This window comes from Sminthopsis crassicaudata, chromosome 3 (genome assembly GCF_048593235.1).
Source record: "Sminthopsis crassicaudata isolate SCR6 chromosome 3, ASM4859323v1, whole genome shotgun sequence".
NCBI classification, from domain to species: domain Eukaryota; kingdom Metazoa; phylum Chordata; class Mammalia; order Dasyuromorphia; family Dasyuridae; genus Sminthopsis; species Sminthopsis crassicaudata.
In genome coordinates, this window is record NC_133619.1 from 212,807,372 (window position 1) to 212,827,921 (window position 20,550).

A 20,550-nucleotide genomic window follows, 5' to 3' on the forward strand; every position below is an offset into this window, starting at 1 on the left:
TCTCTTGATTTTTAAAATCTTTTTTGAACTCTTCCAAGAGGATTTTGGGGGTTAGAGACCAATTCACATTCCCCTTTGAGACTTCATATGTCATATTTTGACAGTGTTGTCCTATTCCAAGTTTGTGTTTGGATCTTCCCTATCACCATAGTAGTTTTCTACGGTTAGGACTCTTTTCTGTTTCTTACTCATTTTTTAGCCTATTTCATGACTTTTAAAGTTCAACTCTGGTCCTGGGATACATAGAGCACTGTCCCAAGCTTTTTATGCAGGGGATCAGGCCACATAAGGGCTTCAGGTGCTTTTGAACTGCCCACTGCACTAGGGTGTCCCAGCCTAGTTGTATCTGTTGTGCTGGGGCTTGGGGCTTGCAATTTGCTTTCTGTCCTGGGGCTGGATGCTCCATCCTTGGTTTGCAGGGCCACTGACTAAGCCAGGACCATAGGGCTTCCTGCTGATGATCTGTATGGTGGTTAAGACCTTCCCATTGGCTTTCCCATGTCTGCGCAAGGCTAGTACTCTCCTTTTATCCAAGTGAGACAGATCTTTCCTAAAATCCTTTACCTTAATCTGGAAAATTATTTCACTCTGTCTTTGTGTGGGTTCTGTCACTCCAGTATATGCTTAGAGGCTTGATTTAACATTGTTTCTAAGAAAAATTGGGGAAAGCTCAGACAACTTTCTAGCTTCCCTTCACCATCTTAGCTTTGTCCATATATTCCATTTATTCCTGATTCATTTGCTTTCTAAAAATCTGTGTCCTAAAAATTTGAATATGAATTCTAATCATGAAAAGACTCTGCACATAGGATATTTTTGAAAAGGTTGGGGAGGAGTCTTGTAAAGGTCAAGACAGAAGAAGCTAAGAGGATTGGTAGAAGCAATGAGGCCATGAAGTGATGGTTCCACAGAGGTCCATGAGGACCAACTATGGGAACTCAGCCCTGGGGAACAGTTATGGTTTCTATGATCATCTGGAGCCCCATATTACCAAGAACTACAGAGAGTTTCTCTAGCAGCTTTCTATGAATCACTAATGTATTTCCCTTCTTCTGTGTTGGGAACCAAGTCTAGTGCTCCCAAGAAATGTCCTTAAAGTGACAGACAGAGGGATTGGGTTAAGGTTTAATTGGTGGGCTATTTACCTTTCATTCTAATTTATCAAACAATCTGTTTTTTCTGTGTTTCTTAGCTGGAATAGGAGAGAATTCATGGGATTGAGGGTTCAGAGCTGTGACTTGAGAAGATGACAGGCCCTAAAAGAGGCAAGAGACTGACGAAAGCCATCTTAACACCTACTTAGATCATACACATATTTTGAGATAAAAAAATTCTTTATTCAATTTCTCACCCTTTTCCCACCATCTTTTTCCTTTCGATGAAATGAACAGCTTTTAAATTATTTTTTAAATAAAATGCAATTAACTTTGACCTTAACACAAGGCTAAAAAGCATCATTCTTTAAGATGAGAGGGAAGAAGTAATTTTCCTGTTTTTCAACTCCATTTTTTCATTCTTATCCATTCTCTTTATTCGCCTGGAATCACAGAATCTACAATACAACTTTATGCAAAGGTAATAGCTGGGAATGAAGAAACTTATTTACTCTTATTTATTTCCTTAGATCAATTTATTTCCTTAGATCAATATTTAATTGAGAAACTTGATAGAAAAGGGAATCTTTGATGTAAACAATATTTTCTATGATTTGCTAATTTTTAATTCAGAGTCTTTAAAAAATACAGAGTACAGAATGGCTAAAAGAATGATTTCAATGAACTTTGTCACTGATTACTTTATAATCCTAGATAAGCAATGAACGCTAATGAAGAATACTAAGAGTGGCCAACAGACCAGTCCAAAATGCCTAGATGATTTCCTTTTCTTTCTCCATTTCAGAGTGAAAATATCAAGAAGAAAAGTATACATTTACTATATTTTGAGTAAATACAATATAACTCATTTGACTAGGGACAATTCAACTAAACTATCAACACCAATGTTTTGAACACCAAATGGTGTTGTGGGAACTTAGTAAATGCATATTAATAATGATAAAAGTAAGATTTTTCTAGACTGTAGGAAAAAGCGACCTGGATTTGGAGTTAGGATACATAGGTGCAAATAGCATATTTGCTGTTTCCAGTTGTATATGTTATTAAGTCATTAATCTCTGTGCCTCACATTCTCTATCTATAAAGTGAAGATAAAATGTCTTCCTCATGGAGTGCAACAATTCAATTTAAGAAACCATTTATTAAGATAGAGTCAGTGTGGTATAATGGATAAAGAGTTGAACATGTAGCCAGGAATACCTGGGTTCCCATCACACACTGCCTATAAGTGACCCTGGACAGGCTACTTTATCTCTTGACGCTATATGCAATTTTCTAAACTGTAAGTTTCAAAGGAGATACTAACTTGTCTTAGTATGAGAAATTTTCTTGGTCAAAAACTCTTTATAGAAAAGAAACTATAAGTCTATATTCCTGTCTTCATTTAGCAGTACTATATGTACTAGGTTAGGCTCTGAGGAGATACAGACAAAAAGAAATATTGCATTCTCCCAAGGAGCTTCCAAGCTCTTGTGGGTAGGCAGAAATTGGGGAGACAGGGAAGGAAGTGGTAAGGAAAGTATTCTGTAAGTATTAAAATACTAAAGAAAATCATGATACTCTTCTGGATCCACAGCCATCTGTCAGTTTCAATAAAGCCTCAACTGGGTGATGATTCTCAGATGAATTTATGGCAAGAATTTGCACTGTAACTAGGCATCACAAACAGTGGCCATTAGGATGTCTCATTAGGTTTTGCATGCCTGGAGCCATGAAATTCACCATTTGGATGAGTTCTGGCCATTAGATAATCCAATATAAAGAGAGCCCTAGCCCAGTGCCCAAGTTTAATCTTTTTTTCATACATCAGTCCTTCAAATAGTAGAGGGCAGCTTCCCTAGGCTAAGTATCATCATTTCAATGAACTTTTATGGCATGGTCTCAAGGTCCTTTACATCTGTTCATCCTCTTCTGGACATTCTCCAGTTTATAATCCTTCCTGAAATATGGCACTCCAAACTGAGCACAATATTCCAGATGTAGTCTGATCAGTACAATCACCTTCCATTTTCTAAAGCATGCAGTCTAAGATTATGTTCACTTTTTTAATTTCCCTGTCATATTTTTGACTCATATTGAGATAGTAGTCTACTAAAAGTCCTGAATCTTTTTCACAGGAATAATTTCCTTGACCATTATCCCCACCTCCCTCAAGAAGTAAAATTTTTAATCCCAAGATTAAATTTTATCTGATTAAATTCAGCCCATTGTTCTTAATTACTGACGTCTCTGGTATAGTCATTCATTCTCAGGCCCAAATGGAAGATGTTCCAAATATATGAAACACATATAACTATTACATTTGTAATTATCATGACTCAGAAATAGAAAGAATTTAAGAGAGGCATATCTTCTTGGATATCTTAGCTGATCATCTCATGGTATTCAAAACACATATATTGTGTTAATTCTGGACACAATATTTTGGGAAGCACACTAAAATCAGAGTGTTTTCAGGAGAAGAAACCAAAATGGGAGGTCTCAAAATGATGCCATTTGAGGAACAAAGAAAAGAATAGTAATCATAATTGATATAGGGTTTTACCTCCATTATTTTGTTTGAGCATTTTTATAGCCTTTAAGCTTTGCAAATTGCAAATTTATCTCATTTGATCCTCACAACAATCCATGGAGGTGGATCCTTTTATTATCCCCATTTTACTGTGTGGATCACACAGTAACAGCAGTTAGTGTCAAAGGGAGAATTCAAAGTCATATCTCCTTTGACCACAAGTCCAACACATTTCACTGAAGCATACTATCTCCAGTGAAAACATTTAGCCTCTAGATAGATATAGATGGTTCAGCCTCGAGATGGAAACTTTATAGCTTTATTCAGCTATTGGAAGGGCTGTCATTTAAAAGAGTTCTTATTTATCTATTTTCAAAAGGACAGACCCATATGAATGGGTGGAAGTTCTAAGGAAGTAAATATTATTTCATTATAAAGATCTTCATAACAGTTAGAGATGCCTGAAAATGGAATGTATTTCCTTAAAATAAGAGAGAAATAGTGAAAAAAAACCGACCCAGTCAAGAAGAACTGGGTTGAAGTGCCTCTGATGTGCTGGCTTGGTTACTTAAAGCCTCAGGGCCTCTCAAGAAAATTTCTAACACTATAAACTGCTGAACATTTTCTATCTTCTAAGGACATATTAATCACAAGGACCTCAATGAAAAGAAACAAAACAATCTTTAATCTGAAGGAATTTACATTCAATTGAGCAAGAGAACATGAGCATCTAAGTTTATATAGAATAAATATAAAGCAACAGTTAAATATAGAGAACTACCAAGTGAAACTAAGAAAAGCTTTGTGTTAGTTATGGGCTTAAACTGTGTCTTGAAGGAAGGGAGGGATTCTGTGACTTGGAGATAAGGAAGTAGTGAATTCTAGGAATGGAATCACAGTAAAAGCACTCAAATAGGAAATGAAGTGTTATGTGGGAAGAATAGAGAGAAGAGCAGCTTGGCTGGACAGTTAAGTTTGAGAATGTATAATGAGACTAGAAAGATAATTTGGGGTGAAATTTTTATGGGTTTTAAAAGACAAGCAGGAGTTAATATTTTATGCTTGGAAAAAATAAGGAACTACTGGAATTTAATAAATAGGGAAGTGACATGGTCAGATGTACCTTTAAGGAAAACAATTCTGGCAGTTGTGTAAGAGAATGGCTAGGAGTAGGAAAAGGCTTGAGTCAGGGAGACCAATTAGAAGGCTTGTAGAAGAGCCCAAGATAAAGGTAATGAGACCTTGTTGTCTCAGAATTGTACCTGTGTGACACTCAGCAAAAGAACTCTGGGAGATGATTATGAACCACTACATAGAATTCCCAATCCCTCTAATTTTGTCCGCCTGCATTTTGGATTTCCTTCACAGGCTAATTGTACACTATTTCAAAGTCTGATTCTTTTTGTACAGCAAAACAAGTATTTGGACAAGTATACATATACTGTATTTAATTTATATTCTCACATATTTGACATGTATTGGTCAACCTGCCATCTGGGTGAGGGGGGAAGGAGGGGAAAAATTAGAACAAAAGGTTTGGCAATTGTCAATGTTATAAAATTACCCATGCATATATCTGGTAAATAAAAACTATTAAAATAAAAAAAATTTTAAATAAAAAAATAAAAAAATAAATTGTACCTGTGTGAGTGAAGACAAGATATGAAAGATGTAGTGGTGGTAGGAATTATTTTTCCAACTTCACTGGATATTGCTCTGCAATGAAAACGCTGTGACCTAACAAAACTGGTCTTCTATCAATTCCTCCCATCTCTAACCTTGGCACTGGTTGCCTCCCCATTCACAAAATGCACTCTTTCTTTGGTTCTGCTTTACTGAGTCCCTCTCTTTCCTTAAAGATGCAGCCCAGGCATCTTCTTTTGCAGGAAGGCTTTTCCAATCTTCCCACTTCCCCACTTCCCCACTTCCCCCCTTCAGTGCCTTCTCTTCCTCCCAAACTCCCTTATATTTAGTTACTTTATGCATATATATTTGTATACATATCTACTAACTTTATATTTTGTATCATTATCTCCCACATTAGAAATATAAACTCAATGAAGTAGGGATTATTTTGTTCTTTTTACTTGTGTCTTCATTACCTAGTACAATATCTGACACTTCATGTATACTTAATAAATACTTTTTTCTTTTTTGACTAAGTAAAAGAGGCCATTCTCTGCCACATTTCTTACCTAGTCTTAATCACTGCTTGGGAGTTGCCTTTGACAAACTAATTAATACCTGTTAAACATCTTAGCTTAAAAAGGCCACAGTCTTCTAATGCATTTAGGGCCATCTCCTGTCACCCTGATCTATATCTTGCCACTGGACCCAGATGGCTCTGGAGGAGAAAGTGAGACAAGGTGATTTTGCACAGCCCATTCTCACTTAAATAAAATTCTTTTGCTCTTTTGCATGTAATGGCATTACTGCCTGGATGTCATGGTTGTCTTTAAGAATGAAGGACAAACAACAACAATATTTGTTAACCAACTGAGAAATCTCTAGGCATATACTGGGACGGTAAATATATATGTATAGATACATGAATGTATGTTTGTATGTGTGATATATATGTGTGTACACACACATATACATTTATACATAGTGAGAGAGAGAGAGAGAAAGAGACACAGATGGAACCAGAAATGAAGAAAAAGGAAGACAGAAAGGGCTAGAGAAAGACAAAAGATTTTAAGGATACAGAGATGTAAGGGAGGAAAGGCACCCAATAATTAAAGTCATAGGAATAGAGGATATTGACAAATGAAGAGAACATGCACGAGGAGGGAAAAAAGGCCTTAGGGGCAACCCATATTTATTTGGATCAAAGAGGCCCTGTTATTACTCTATAAAGTACAAGGATGGGCCTGAGTAAAAGTTGAGAAGAATCACAAAATAAATATAGAGAAGAAACTTTGGAGATAATCTAGTCAAAACCCTTCATTTTACAAGTGAAGAAACTAAAGTGTAGAGAATTGAATGTTCAAAGTCAGATAACTGATAAGAGATTAGAACCAGTTCGAAATCTGTCCATTTTCCTCTGGTAAACTTCTTAGGTTGGGGCTACAATATTCTTTTTTCATTGTCTCCTCCTCTGCAACCTGGTGCACTCCTTGTTTATTCCTCTCTATCATAATCTGGAATCTGGTATCAATCCCTTATATCATAATGAAAATTAATTTTAAATCAACATCCTATCCCTCCCTGTTAGACCTCCTCTGTGAACCTTACTGATAAGAGACAAAGCCTTTAGCTTCTTCCAGCCTCACAGGACTGTTATATGGGAAAGTTCTTTGTAAATCTTAAATTGCTGTATAAATGAGCTCTTTTTATTCCCCAATTAAAGGAATTCCAGGAATCAGCCAGCAAGTAGGACCTATCGCCATTCTGAAATCATATAGATGTTTAAAATTATCTTTCCCTAGAGGTGATTCCTGGAACCAGATAGAATCCCTGTCTTTTCTTATCAATGGAATTCTCCAACCCCCCAAAAAAGCAACACACACACACACACACACACACACCCATACTAAGCAAAGTAATTAGGGAGAACGGTTTTTGGTGGGCCATAAAAATGAAAGGAAGAGATGATTATTCAAATACCCAGCGGGGTGTGGTGGTTTTTGAAAAGCATACAACTAAGCAGGGTCAGGAAGAGTCCCCATTCTCTTTTCTTTGCACTGTGACCATTTGTAGACACTACTATTAGCCACAAGATGGCAGAATTACATTAGCTTGTGAATAAAGGCACTGCACTTAGAAGAATTCTACAATGTTTATAGTGTCTGTATTTTTTGGTAATAGCTCTCTGCAGTTCTGATAAGCTCTACTGCACTCAATATTTACTACCTAGATGATTTGAAGCAGGCTACTACTATGATTTATCATTGGCCCATTATTTTTCCTTATCAAGTACAGGATATCACTATTTCTATTCTTCCCCTTAGGATTACTTCTTGAGGACCCTATGGTCAATTTCTTTCTTTAATTTCTGTTACTATTAGGGAAAAAACAATGGTGAGCTCTATTCCCCGTCTAATAGTTGAGTTGTGACTGAATCCTAAAAAAGTACAATCAGTTATGATTGGTTAAAAGTAATAAGGACAAAAATAACTTCAGCTTGATTTGGCTAGGTTTATACTACTGATTGTTTCAGAATTATTGGTTTCATCACCTTGGCCAAAGCCCAACTCAACCTTCTATGTAGTACTTTATTATTACCTACAACCTCCACTACCACCACCATCTTTAATATTAGCATTGACCCTCTTATTTTGGTGATGAGGTATAATAACTTCCATTTTTACAGTGCTCCAAAGTTTTGAAGTTTTGAAATCTGATATTTTACTTGATCCTAATAATTATCTAAGGAAAGAAGGACAGACATAATTATCCTCATTTGCCACAAGGGGAAACAAGTTTAGAGAAGCTTAATTGACTTGAAAAAAGTAATATGGTCACTAGTATCATAAATTTAAATCTAGAAGGAACTTCAGGAATTATATAATCCAACCCCATCATTTTACTGATGAAACTTTAGCTGAGAAAGGATAAATAATTTGTCCAAGGTCATGCAAGTTAACATAGCCAAGATTTGAATCTGAATCTCTAAAAAATTCATGATTCATGATTCATTTCATTTGCCTATTTTAACCTACTACACAATGCAACAGAACCAGATCTAGAATCCAGACCTTCTGACTCCTTGTCAAGTGAGGGTTCTTTTTATTATTTCAGGCTGTTTCCTCCTTGCCTTCTTTTAAGTTATTTGTGTATCAACAAATCAACAAAATTCTAAGTTCTTTGAGGTTTGGAATCTTTATTTTTTTGCACATGGTTGTGGTTCAATAAATATCTGTTAAATGAGTGCATTCATTTTGAAACTAGTTGTAAGGAGAATATTTCTGCAACAGTTAGCCTTTAAGGATACTGAATTTCATCATTATTTATTGGAACATCTGTTATCAATTGCAAAGAAAAAAGATGTTAAGAAACCATTATTATTTTTGCAATAGATTTAGGTCAGTCCATTCTTGCTTGTGGCTTCAATAACCATTTTTAGTGACTCTCCGAACTAAAACACCCTTTCCTGGTTTCCATTCTCCCATATATAGATAGTGTCTCCCTCTACTAGAATGTTAAGTAAGTTCTTTGGGGATAGGAATCATCTTTTCTTTCATATTTGAATCCATAGCACTTAGCACAGTGCTTGGCATATAGTAAGTGCTTTAAAAAAGTTTTTTCATTCATTCATTTACTCCCTCACTCGATCATGAACTATATATATGCTTATCATATCCTCACCAGATATCACAGTAGCCCAAAATGACCCAATCATTGCTCTACCCTTTTTCCATTTCCTTAATCATTTGGTCTCTCAGGAGTGAAACAAGGTTGCCCACTATCACCATTACTATTCAATATAGTACTAGAAACTCTAGCCTTGGCAATAAGAGCTGAGAAAGAGATTCAAGGAATTAGAGTAGGAAATGAGGAAATCAAACTATCACTCTTTGCAGACGACATGATGGTATACTTAGAGAACCCCAAAGACTCTGCTAAAAAGCTATTAGAAATAATTAAGAACTTTAGCAAAGTTGCAGGATACAAAATAAATCCACATAAATCCTCAGCATTTTTATACATCACCAACACAATCCAACAGCAAGAGATACAAAGAGAAATTCCACTCAAAATAACTGTCGATAATATAAAATATTTGGGAATATATCTACTAAAGGAAAGTCAGGAATTATATGAGCAAAATTACAAAACACTTGCCCAAAAATAAAGTCAGATTTAAATAATTGGATAGGCCGAGCGAATATAATAAAGATGACAATACTCCCTAAACTAATCTATTTATTTAGTGCTATACCAATCAGACTCCCAAGAAACTATTTTAATGACCTAGAAAAAATAACAACAACATTCATAGGAAGAACAAAAGGTTGAGAATTTCAAGGGAAGTAATGAAAAAAAAAATCAAATGAAGATGGTCTAGTTGTACCCAATCTAGAACTATATTATAAAGCAGCAGTCATCAAAACCATTTGGTATTGGCTAAGAAATAGACGGGTTGATCAGTGGAATAGGTTAGGTTCACAGGGTAAGATAGTGAATAAAAATAACAATCTAGTGTTTGACAAACCCAAAGATCCCAAATTTTGGGATAAGAATTAATTATTTGACAAAAACTGTTGGGAAAATTGGAAATTAGTATGGCAGAAACTAGGCATGGACCCACATTTAACACCACATCCTAAGATAAGATCAAAATGGGTCCATGATTTAGGCATAAAGAATGAGATCATAAATAAATTATAGGAACATAGGATAGTTTACCTCTCAGACTTGTGGAGGAGGAAGGACCAAAGGAGAACTAGAGATCATTATTGATCACAAAATAGAAAATTTGGATTACATCAAATTAAGAAGCTTTTGCACAAACAAAACTAATGCAAATAAGATTAGAAAGGAAGTAACAAATTGGGAAAATATTTTTACAGTGAAAGGTTCTGATAAAGGCCTCATCTCCAAAATATACAGAGAATTGACTTTAATTTAATTGACTTTAAAAATCAAGCCATTCTCCAATTGATAAATGGTCAAAGGATATGAACAGACAATTTTCAGATGATGAAATTGAAACTATTTCCACTCACATGAGTGTTCCAAATCACTGTTGATCAGAGAAATGCAAATTAAGACAACTCTGAGATACCACTACACACCTGTCAGATTGGCTAAGATGACAGGAACAAATAATGATGAATGTTGGAGGGGATGTGGGAAAATTGGGACACTGATACATTGTTGGTGGAGTTGTGAAAGAATCCAAACATTCTGGAGAGCAATCTGGAATTATGCCCACAAAGTTATCAAACTGTGCATACCGTTTGATCCAGCAGTGCTACTACTGGGCTTATATCCCAAGGAAATACTAAAGAAGGGAAAGGGACCTGTATGTGCCAAAATGTTTGTGGCAGCCCTTTTTGTAGTGGCTAGAAACTGGAAAATGAATGGATGCCCGTCAATTGGAGAATGGTTGGGTAAATTATGGTATATGAAGATTATGGAATATTATTGTTCTGTAAGAAATGACCAACAGGATGAATACAGAGAGGCTTGGAGAGACTTACATCAACTGATGCTGAGTGAAACGAGCAGAACCTGGAGATCATTATACACTTCAACAATGATACTGTATGAGGATGTATTCTGATGGAAGTGGATATCTTCAACATAGAGAAGAGCTAATTCAATTCCAATTGATCAATTATGGACAAAATCAACTACATCCAGAAAAGGAACACTGGGAAATGAGTGTAAACTGTGAGCATTTTTTGTTTTTCTCCCCAGATTATTTTTACCTTCTGAATACAATTCTTCCTTTGTAACAACAACAACAACAAAATTCGGTTCTGCACATATATATTGTGCCTAGGATATACTATAAGATATTTAATATGTATGGGAATGCCTGCCATCTAGGGGAGGGGGTTGAGGGAAGGAGAGGAAAATTCAGAACAGAAGGGAGTACAAGGGATAATATTGTAAAAAAAATTACCTATGCATATGTACTGCCAAAAAAATGTTATAAGTATAAAATTAATTTTAAAAAAGAGTACAATTAGGTTCTGAAACTATGGACAGATATTTTCATATAATAGGTATGATTTATTGATATAATTAATCTAAACTTTTCTCTTAAGTGATATGAGTTATCTATGTTATGCTATATCATTTTATGTTGTTATGTTATATTGTATAAATAAAACAATAAACATAAAAAAAATTATTTGGTCTCTGTTACCTCTGCGCAGAGCTTGCAGACTCTGCCTAGCTTGACGATGCAGCTCCTCCACACAGGGAGGCCTTGTGGCAGGAAGGAAAATATTTCTCTGCTGGTACCAAGGGGCTCTGTAGTAGATACTCAATTTACTCTCCACGTCCAGGTTTGAGACAGCTGTTAAAGGGAAAAGAAAAAGGCATTTTATACTAGTTGCTTTGAGTTGATCCCTATTCCCCCACATAAACTCATAGTAAAAACTAGATGTTATTTCCTGGAAGTAGGAGAATTTGATTAGAATGAGAAATTTCTTTACCAAAAGGTTAGTTTTTCTTTATTAAATGATTGGATTCCTTGGATTTTGATTCTCAGATCATCATATACTATATAGCCTGAATTAACCCTTTCATATCTTGAATTTCTGGGGCTCCTTCCCTTTACCCCCACTTTGTGATTGATAAGCATCTCACACAAGCCCATACATCTACACAACCCCATACATCTATGCAGACTCAATTCATGCTTTAAACAGTTACTTCTCATCAAACTTAGCACCTGCCTCGTTGGCCTACCCCCTGATCTCAGACCTCTCCTTTCCTCCAAGAAGCATAATCAAATCAATATTACTACTGCATCCAGGGCCTTCTCCAGTCATCCTGATCCATATCTTGCTACTGAACCCACATAGCTCCAAAAAACAAAGTGAGGCTGGATGACTTTGCACAGCCTTCCTTCACTTAAATCTAATTCATTTGCATGTCATGGCATCACCTTTATGAAGTCATAGTCCTCTTCCAGAATGAAAGGCAAATAATAGCCCAGCTATTAGAAAGAAATCTATTTTTCCAGGGCCCCCAGTAACATTATAAACCCCAGTAGCCCACTATGGCTATCACTCCCCTATTCATTTTATCTCCCATAATTACAATATAAGTTCCTTGAGGACAGAAACTGTTATTACTTTTTTAAAAGTTTTTTTTTGGGGGGGACAGCTAGGTGGTGCAGTGGATTGAGCACCAGCCCTGAATTCAGGAGGACACGAGTTCAAATCTGGTCTCAGACACTTAACACTTCCTAGCTGTGTGATCCTGGGCAAGTCACTTAACCCCAGTCTCAGAAAAACAAAACAAAACAAAAAAAAGGTTTTTTTCCCCTTTTTATATCTAGTATTAGCACCTGGAACTTAATCAGCATTAATAAATGCTTTCATTTCTTTCATTCATCTCATTTATTCTTTATGTACCTCTTCTATCTTACTCTTATTTTGTTCCCCCCCCCAAAAAAAAATTGGAGGCTAGCCTTGTACAGGGATTAGTTCCTGTTTTTAAAAAAAGAAAGCATTTCAAAACAATGTGTGAACTAAAGTGTCACTTTTGCTAAGGAGGCCCTCTTTGCTGACAGCTCTTACTCTTTCAGGTTCTACAGATCTCCATGCTCTTGAATACTCTGAGTCTCCATGTAATTTTGGTCTCTATGTTGTCCTGCTTCCCTCTCTATCTGACTGCCTGGTTCCTGCAGTTCTAACCTGATATCCTGCTTAACTTTGAAGTTTTATATCAGTTTGCCCAATTTCAACTCCTTACCTTAAACTCAAAATTCAGTACCCATTTCTGGGGTTCTCATATAGATTAGCTCTTTCTCGATAGAACATTAAAGTAGTATATAGGCAATAATAATATCCTTCTACAATAACATTATCTGCTGTAATACGATCTAGGCAATTGCCTGTTTCTAACATTGTTCCTGAGGATTTAATTATTCCTTGTAATACTGTTTTATCTAAGGTCGTTTCGCAGAGGATAGGAACTACACATAAATAAGTATATATTTGGCAGTCCAGGCATAATCCAGAAGATTATTCAAATGCCTTGCACTGTTTAGCACAGCAGTGTGTCCCTCTGAAGTTTATTTTACTCATTTCCAATCATGCCGGTATTTTTAACACACCTTGAGTCAAGTAATTCCAGGATATAAATCACTTCTTGAGGGTAAGTTAAGCTCTTTAGGAAGCTGCTGTGACTATTAGAAATGAGGAAGATTCCACTTAGGAAATTACTGCTTGAGACATTAAAGAGGCTGAGGGTCTCAGGGCCAATTTTATGCACTGAGAATCTGGTTTGGTTTATGACAATATTAGACATGTCTCAATTTACCCTCTTGGCTTCACATTATGCTTTCTTTGCTCTGATGAGCCTCATCACATCACAGCTAGCATCTCTTACTCATTTTGCCTACTCTTAATTCCTGTGCATTCTTCCAGGCTTCCCGATTTGCCTGAAACAATTTGCCAATCCATCTTTTATCCTTTCAACCTTAAAATCACTTTTCCAACTCCCTGTCAAAGTAGCCTTACTCTGAAATTCTACTTCAATTTGAAAAACAATAGAAAGGGAAGATAATTTAGAGGGCAAAAGAAAAAGAAAACAGGAAGGAAAAGTTTTGAGTTTTGCATCTTTGAATGACAAGAACTGTCTTCCCCAATAATGTAATACATTACACCCTTAAAACCAAACTTATCATAAGACTTTCTAAGATTCTGGTTTCTTCCTTCTTCCATTTCTATTCAGCTAAATAATGTCTTATTTTTAACCTGTACCTTATTATGTCCCGCACATTCACATATTCCTTCTTGAAACATTGGCAAAATGTTTCTAATCTAAGCCCCACCCCCTTCATGAATTGAAGATCTAGAAGGAATCACTAATAAAAGGCAATATCTATTAAGGAAATTTGGGTATCTTTTGGATATCTATTTGGATAGATAATTTGTTTTGGATAGATAATTTGCTATCTCTTCAGATTATATCTGAGATTCTCATAATATGAGCTTCTATGTCTATATGTCAACTCACTTGATCATTGCTTCACTTATGCCAACCAACTACCACTGTCATGACAGGCAAATCATCCTACCTGGAGCAGCATTGCAACCAAAGGAGATGCAAGAGATTTAATGTGCCAGGCAAGTCAAACCATTGGCACCATCTTAATCATCATTGTCTTAGAACCTGATAGAAACATTACTCCTTGAGCCCCTGAGCTCTGGTATTGATGGTGTCCCCCACACCATCAGTCTTGTCTTCAGCCCAACCCTTAAACCATCTTTGAGGAGAAAAAATCAGTATCAAGAAGGACTCTCATTTTCTTCATCCCCTTAAGTCACACACTGCCATCAACAGACAGATAAGCACAAAAGCCTTTGAAGTGACAGCACCCAAGCCTTCACACCATCACATAGGGAAGTAACTCTAAAAGAGCTGCTTCTAGCCCAGTCCTTCAGCCTTCCCAAAATCAACCACTAACCATTTGCTAGTCACAGGTCAGACACCAAGCAGCAAGGCACTTAAAAGCATGGAGGGAGGGAGAGAGAGGGAGTGAGAGAGAAACAGAGAGAGAGAGAGAGAGAGAGAGAGAGAGAGAGAGAGAGAGAGAGAGAGAGAGAGAGAGAGAGAGAGAGAGAGAGAGAGAGAAAGAAAGACATGTGCCAGCACAATTACGACCTTGACCAAAATCTCCACTAAGACCCCAATGGAAACCCCAATGCCTTAGGAATAGTAATAAGTAGAGTCCACTGACTGCAACCATTACCCTGGGAAGCAACCTTGAAACTGCTCCTGCAAGGGCTAAAGCTGTATTTATTAAAGATACAGAAGGAAAAGTATCCAAAACTGGCAAGGTTTTATCAGTGGAAATGGCATCAAAAAAAGAATTACTATCTGCTTTGCTGCTACATCCATGGACTTTCCAATCTGACTTTCAGCTGAAACCTTCCATATGTGTAGTCTACCCTATTACAATGTGAGCTCCTTCAGAACAAGGCCTGTTTTTCTTTCCAGTTTGTATGTCTAAGTGATGAGCACAGTATTTTGCACATAATAAGTGCCTAATAAATACTTTATTTGTTCACTCTCATCTATTCATTATATTACAAAGGAACTCAGATTGAAGTATTGGGAATATAGCTAAAAGACAAAAAAGAATGACTACAGACATATATAAGAACACACCATCTTATATACTTTAAAAAAAAACCCTCCCAAATATGCTTTTGGATAACAATTTATCTTCTTCAGTAATTAATTTTTGTCAATTATTTAACTTTTTTTTTTTGATTTGCTGTGTTTCAAAAAAAAAAAATTTGAGAGAGTGCCATCAAATCTATTAGCATTGAGATCTGCCACTGGGGAAAAAAAAGCCTATATATTCCTATTTTATTAAAGATTCAGATGCAAACTCTTGAGTAAAGCTTAAGATTCCCATCTAATATATACAATAAAGGATATTATAAATATTACCTAAGTTCATCATTTGTAAGTTCCTACTACCTGTTGTGTTATTTATCTGCAGTCCAAAGATGCACTGACCACTTGAAGAATTTTCAGATTTGATCCTAAAAGTCCATTTCAACTTTAAATTCAATAATTTTCTAATAACTGGCACCTGGCAGAAGGAACATCCTTCCACTTAACTTTTGAGTGGTAAAGTTTCCTATCGGGATCAGGCTCATATAAATAATAAGAATATGAAGCATACCCTAAACAATTTTGCCTTTTTCATGTGTAATTTTCTACTTGATAGGTTAGTCGGCTGGTGCTAGTTTATGAAAGGGGCTTATTTTAGAAAAAAATGCCTTAGGATAATGAATGAATAAATTCATTCAAATAACTATGTTTTTTGAGTCACTACATGTGAGAAGCACCAGTCTTAGTATATAGAATAATGGTTCTCAAAAGGAGGTACAGAGACATCTGGGAGTCCTGAGGCCTTTTCAAGGGCTCAAGAAGGTCAAAACTATTTTCATAAAAATTCTTAAAATGTTTTAATTGCTACTATGATAAATATTGAGAGATATACCTCACATCAACAAAAGTTCTCAATTTCTAAGATGAAAAAAAGGGGTCCTGGGGCAAAAAAAAGTTACTCTACAAAGATACAAAACTGACTAAACATGATCCATGTCCTCATGGAATTTATGATCCAAACAATGAAGTGGAATTACATGGACTAGATTAATAATTCCTAACCTTTTCAAGTTCAAAATCAGTTTTGTAAACATCAGATGTTCAAAGACTGCAACTTCTACATGAAAACATTTGTTCTATTAGTATTTGTTGAATGACAAATACAGTGACAAAAAACTTGTGCATGTAAGATAATGATGACAAACACCATTTATGTAATACCTTAAGATTTGAAAAAAAACTTTATATATTAACTTATTTCATCCTCATAGGATTCATACCTCATATGAGGTAGGTGCTATTATCATCCCCATTTCAAGATGAGGAAACTAAGATGTAGAGTGGTTAAGTAAATTGCCTACAACCACATAACTAGGAAGTGCTCTAAGGTTTTGAACTTGGGACTTTCTGACTTCATATCCAGTATCCTATCTACTGTACCACCTATTTTATTTTATTCAGTTTATAAAAGATATGCTACTGTTCAGTCATGTCCAACTCTTTGTGACTTTATTTGGGAATTTCTTGGCAAGGATATTTGAGTGGTTCATTTTACAGAATAGAAAACTGAAGCAAACAAGGTTAAGCAAACAGGGTTAAGTAACTTGCCCAGAGTCACACAGTCAGTCAGTATGTGAAGTCAGATTTTAATTCAAGAAGATGAGATTTCCTGATTTAAATCCCAGTGATCTGTCCATTTTACCATCTTGCTGCCCAAAAGATGTATTTGTTTATTTGTGGATTTACATATGGATTCTCGGTAATATTTGTATGGCCTCTTCAGGTTTGAAGTCCAGTTTGGGAACTATTAGATTGGACTGGATGAAGGATTATTAAGTGTTTCCATCTTCAACTATAGGATGGTTTCTCCTTTTGCTATGTTTATGTTGTAAAACCATTTTTCTTTTTTTTATTATAGCTTTTTATTTACAAGATATAAGCATGGGTAATGTTTCAGCATTGACAATTGCAAAACATTTTGTTCCAACTTTTCCCCTCCTTCTCCCCACCCCTTCCCCCAGATGGCAGGTTGACCAATACATGTTAAATATGTTAAAGTATAAGTTATATACAATATATGTATACTTGTCGGAACAGTTTGCTATACCAAAAAAATCGGACTTAGAAATAGTGTACAATTAACCTGTGAAGGAAATCCAAAATGCAGGCGGACAAAAATAGAGGGATTGGGAATTCTATGTAGTGGTTCATAGTCATCTCCCAGAGTTCTTTCACTGGGTGTAGCTGAAAACCATCTTTCTATCAGAAGAATTCAAACCCAGGAGAGAGAAACTAGAAAATCTAGCCTCCTTCCTTGGGGATGGATTTATGTCTGTGTATATTTGAAAGTGTATTTGAAGGAGGAGATGAAAATAGAAGGGAAGCAAGAAGGATAGCAAAGTAAGCTTCTATTTCACTCAGTAATCATAGTTTGGGAATGAATCAAGCTTAGCCTGCGATCAGAGATCACTGTGCCCTGGAGGTCATGAAAGAAAGCTCAGAAGTTATTTATTAGATAGGTAGAACCCCAACATCTTAGATTACCAACAGAGTAATATGCAGTTGAATTCAGAGCCAATCCAGATGGACCTTTATATTTTGAAGAATTTTCTTGAATTTGGGAAGGGATGGGGGTAGGAAGAGATGGGATGAACCAATAAACAAGTGTGCCATTATGAGACAGAAGCTCTATTCAGCAGCTTACTGAGGAATGTTCTGGTTCAATGACCTGGCTGTTGACTAATAAGTCAGACTCTCACTGGAGATCAAGAGGTCAACTCCCCCCAGGAGGGAGACCATTACCAAAACCAACAGAGGCTGGTAGGAAATTAATCCATTCCAGTTGTGCCTGTGACAGCTTGGAGAAAGAGGGGATGGGTTAATTAACTGCCTCATGTCCTTCAAGTTCTTCTTTTACTGTGATTCTTAGAAAAAGAGCAGATTGCTGAAAAAAAAAAGTAAAAAAATTCTAAACCTATTAGCCTGGTTAGGCAACAGAATAGGGAGTATTCCAAGAGCTCTATTCTAAACCTAATACTTCTAGATTTTAAAACCTGAAGTTCAGGAAGGGAGGAAGGCCAATGGTTTGATATTATTACCCCAGAGGCTAATGTCTTTCTAGTATGGCTCCCTGCAGGAATTTCAAGGTTCTAAAATGAAATAGAATGGCAGAATAGAGTAGTGGAGATAGGATGCTGGAGTTAGGATAAGCAGGGTTCAGAAGGTCCTGCTTCTGTCATTGGCTGGGTGATCATGGGAAAAATTACTTTACCTCTCACAGGCAACTCTAGAACTATAATTTTTTATTTTATTTTTATGGTATTTAATTTTTCTAAATACATGCAAAATAGCCTTCAACATTTAAAATCTTGTGTTCCAAATTTTCCTCTCTTTCTTCCCCACCTGCTCTAAATAGCAAGCAATCCGATATAAGTTAAACTTGTACAATTCTTCTAAACATATTTCTACATTCATCATGCTGAGCAAAAATAAAAAATCAGATCAAAAGAGAAAAAACATGACAGAAAAAACACAAAGCAAACAAACAACAATAATAGAAAGGTGAAAATACTCTGGTTTGATCCACATTCAGTCTCCATAGTTCTCTCTCTGAATGAGGATGGCACTTTCCATCACAGATCTATTGACCTTGAATCACCTTATTGTTGAAAAGAGTCCAATCCATCACAGTTGATTATCACATAATCATATTGTTGTTGTCTACAATATTCTCTTAATTCTGTTTATTTCATTTAGCATGAGTTCATCTCAATCTTTCCATACTTTTCTAAAATAAATCTAATCATTTCTTTCTTTCTTTCTTTCTTTCTTTTTTATTTTGAGGCTGGGGTTAAGTGACTTGCCCAGGGTCACACAGCTAGGAAGTGTTAAGTGTCTCAGACTAGATTTGAACTGGGGTCCTCCTGAATTCAAGGCTGGTGCTCTATCCACTGCGCCACCTAGCTGCCCCCCTTATCATTTCTTATATAACAAAATATACCATTAAATTCATAGACAATTCTCTTGGTTCTGCTCACTTTACTCAGCATCAGTTCATCTAAATCTTTCCAGACTTTTCTAAAATCAGCCTCATGATCATTTCTTACAGAACAATAATATTCCATTACATTCATATAGTATAATTTATTTAGCCATTCCCCAAATGATAGCCATCCACTGAATTTCCAAGAACTACAAATTTTAGAATGGTGTTGCTCTATATCTGTAAGAATTTCCTTTCTGGGAGCTCTTCAATATCCCTTCAAACTTTCTTTTCCCTCCCCACAAAGGGGAAAAAACAATAACAACATACCATCATCCCTTAAGTGGAAATAGAATAGGTAGAAATACACAAGGCTCCATGAGGCTAACAGAGGAGGTACTGGACCATCTGCCACATCATGCTTTGCAATTGCTCATTATGTTTTGAATGATCAAATCCATGGCAAACCCTAGTCTAAATCTATTTACAGTCATTTGAATCAGAGGGAAATTCATAAGGAGCTTATTGATAAGTCCCCAAAGAAGCTGAAAAGGGGCCAGGTGATGTTCACATATGTGAACATATGTATCTAGAAGATATGGGCTGAAATTTTAATAAAAGGTATTTGTTTTAGACATAAAGAACTTCTCATCCAGAGATTTGGGAAGACTGGACGATATGACCTCTCACAAACCTTCTCTATTTCAGCATTATGGAACTCCTTGGAGTAGGAATTAGTGCTTAGGACCACAGATTCTGCCTTATAAGAAACGTTTCTCATATTTATTGTAGCATGGAGCACATAAAATTTTTTTCTGGCACAATCTATAATGAAATGAACCCCAATCTGTGTGTTCTAGCACTCGTATTGCTTGGAAGAGCCAGCAATCACATGGGCAATTCATTTAACTACAAAGGAACTTTTCCCCCTTCCTTCAACTAAAATCTCTTCTTCATCAGCTTAGACTATATAATGGATTTTTACCATGTATTGTCAGGTGTGCATTTCACTCCCATGTTGCCACAATAGTTTTATCTCTTTTTAGAGGAAGGAAAGGGAAATATTTACTGCTTTCTTAGTTACACTCTTGTTACACAGCTCTGATAGTATTATGTGTCTTCTGGAGTCAGTAAGACAGGCACTAATGGATCTTCTCCTGGAAAGACTATCTGGTTTCCTA

At 36.0% G+C, this 20,550-nt stretch overlaps 1 protein-coding gene across 1 annotated transcript in view; it reads right to left on the reverse strand.

The window, feature by feature from the left end:
• NHS (NHS actin remodeling regulator) overlaps positions 1-20,550 on the reverse strand; it is a 453,302-nt gene that overhangs the window by 46,249 nt on the left and 386,503 nt on the right. The window contains 1 exon segment of the mRNA XM_074299895.1: positions 11,450-11,602. Within this exon segment, the coding sequence (XP_074155996.1) occupies positions 11,450-11,602 (153 nt within the window).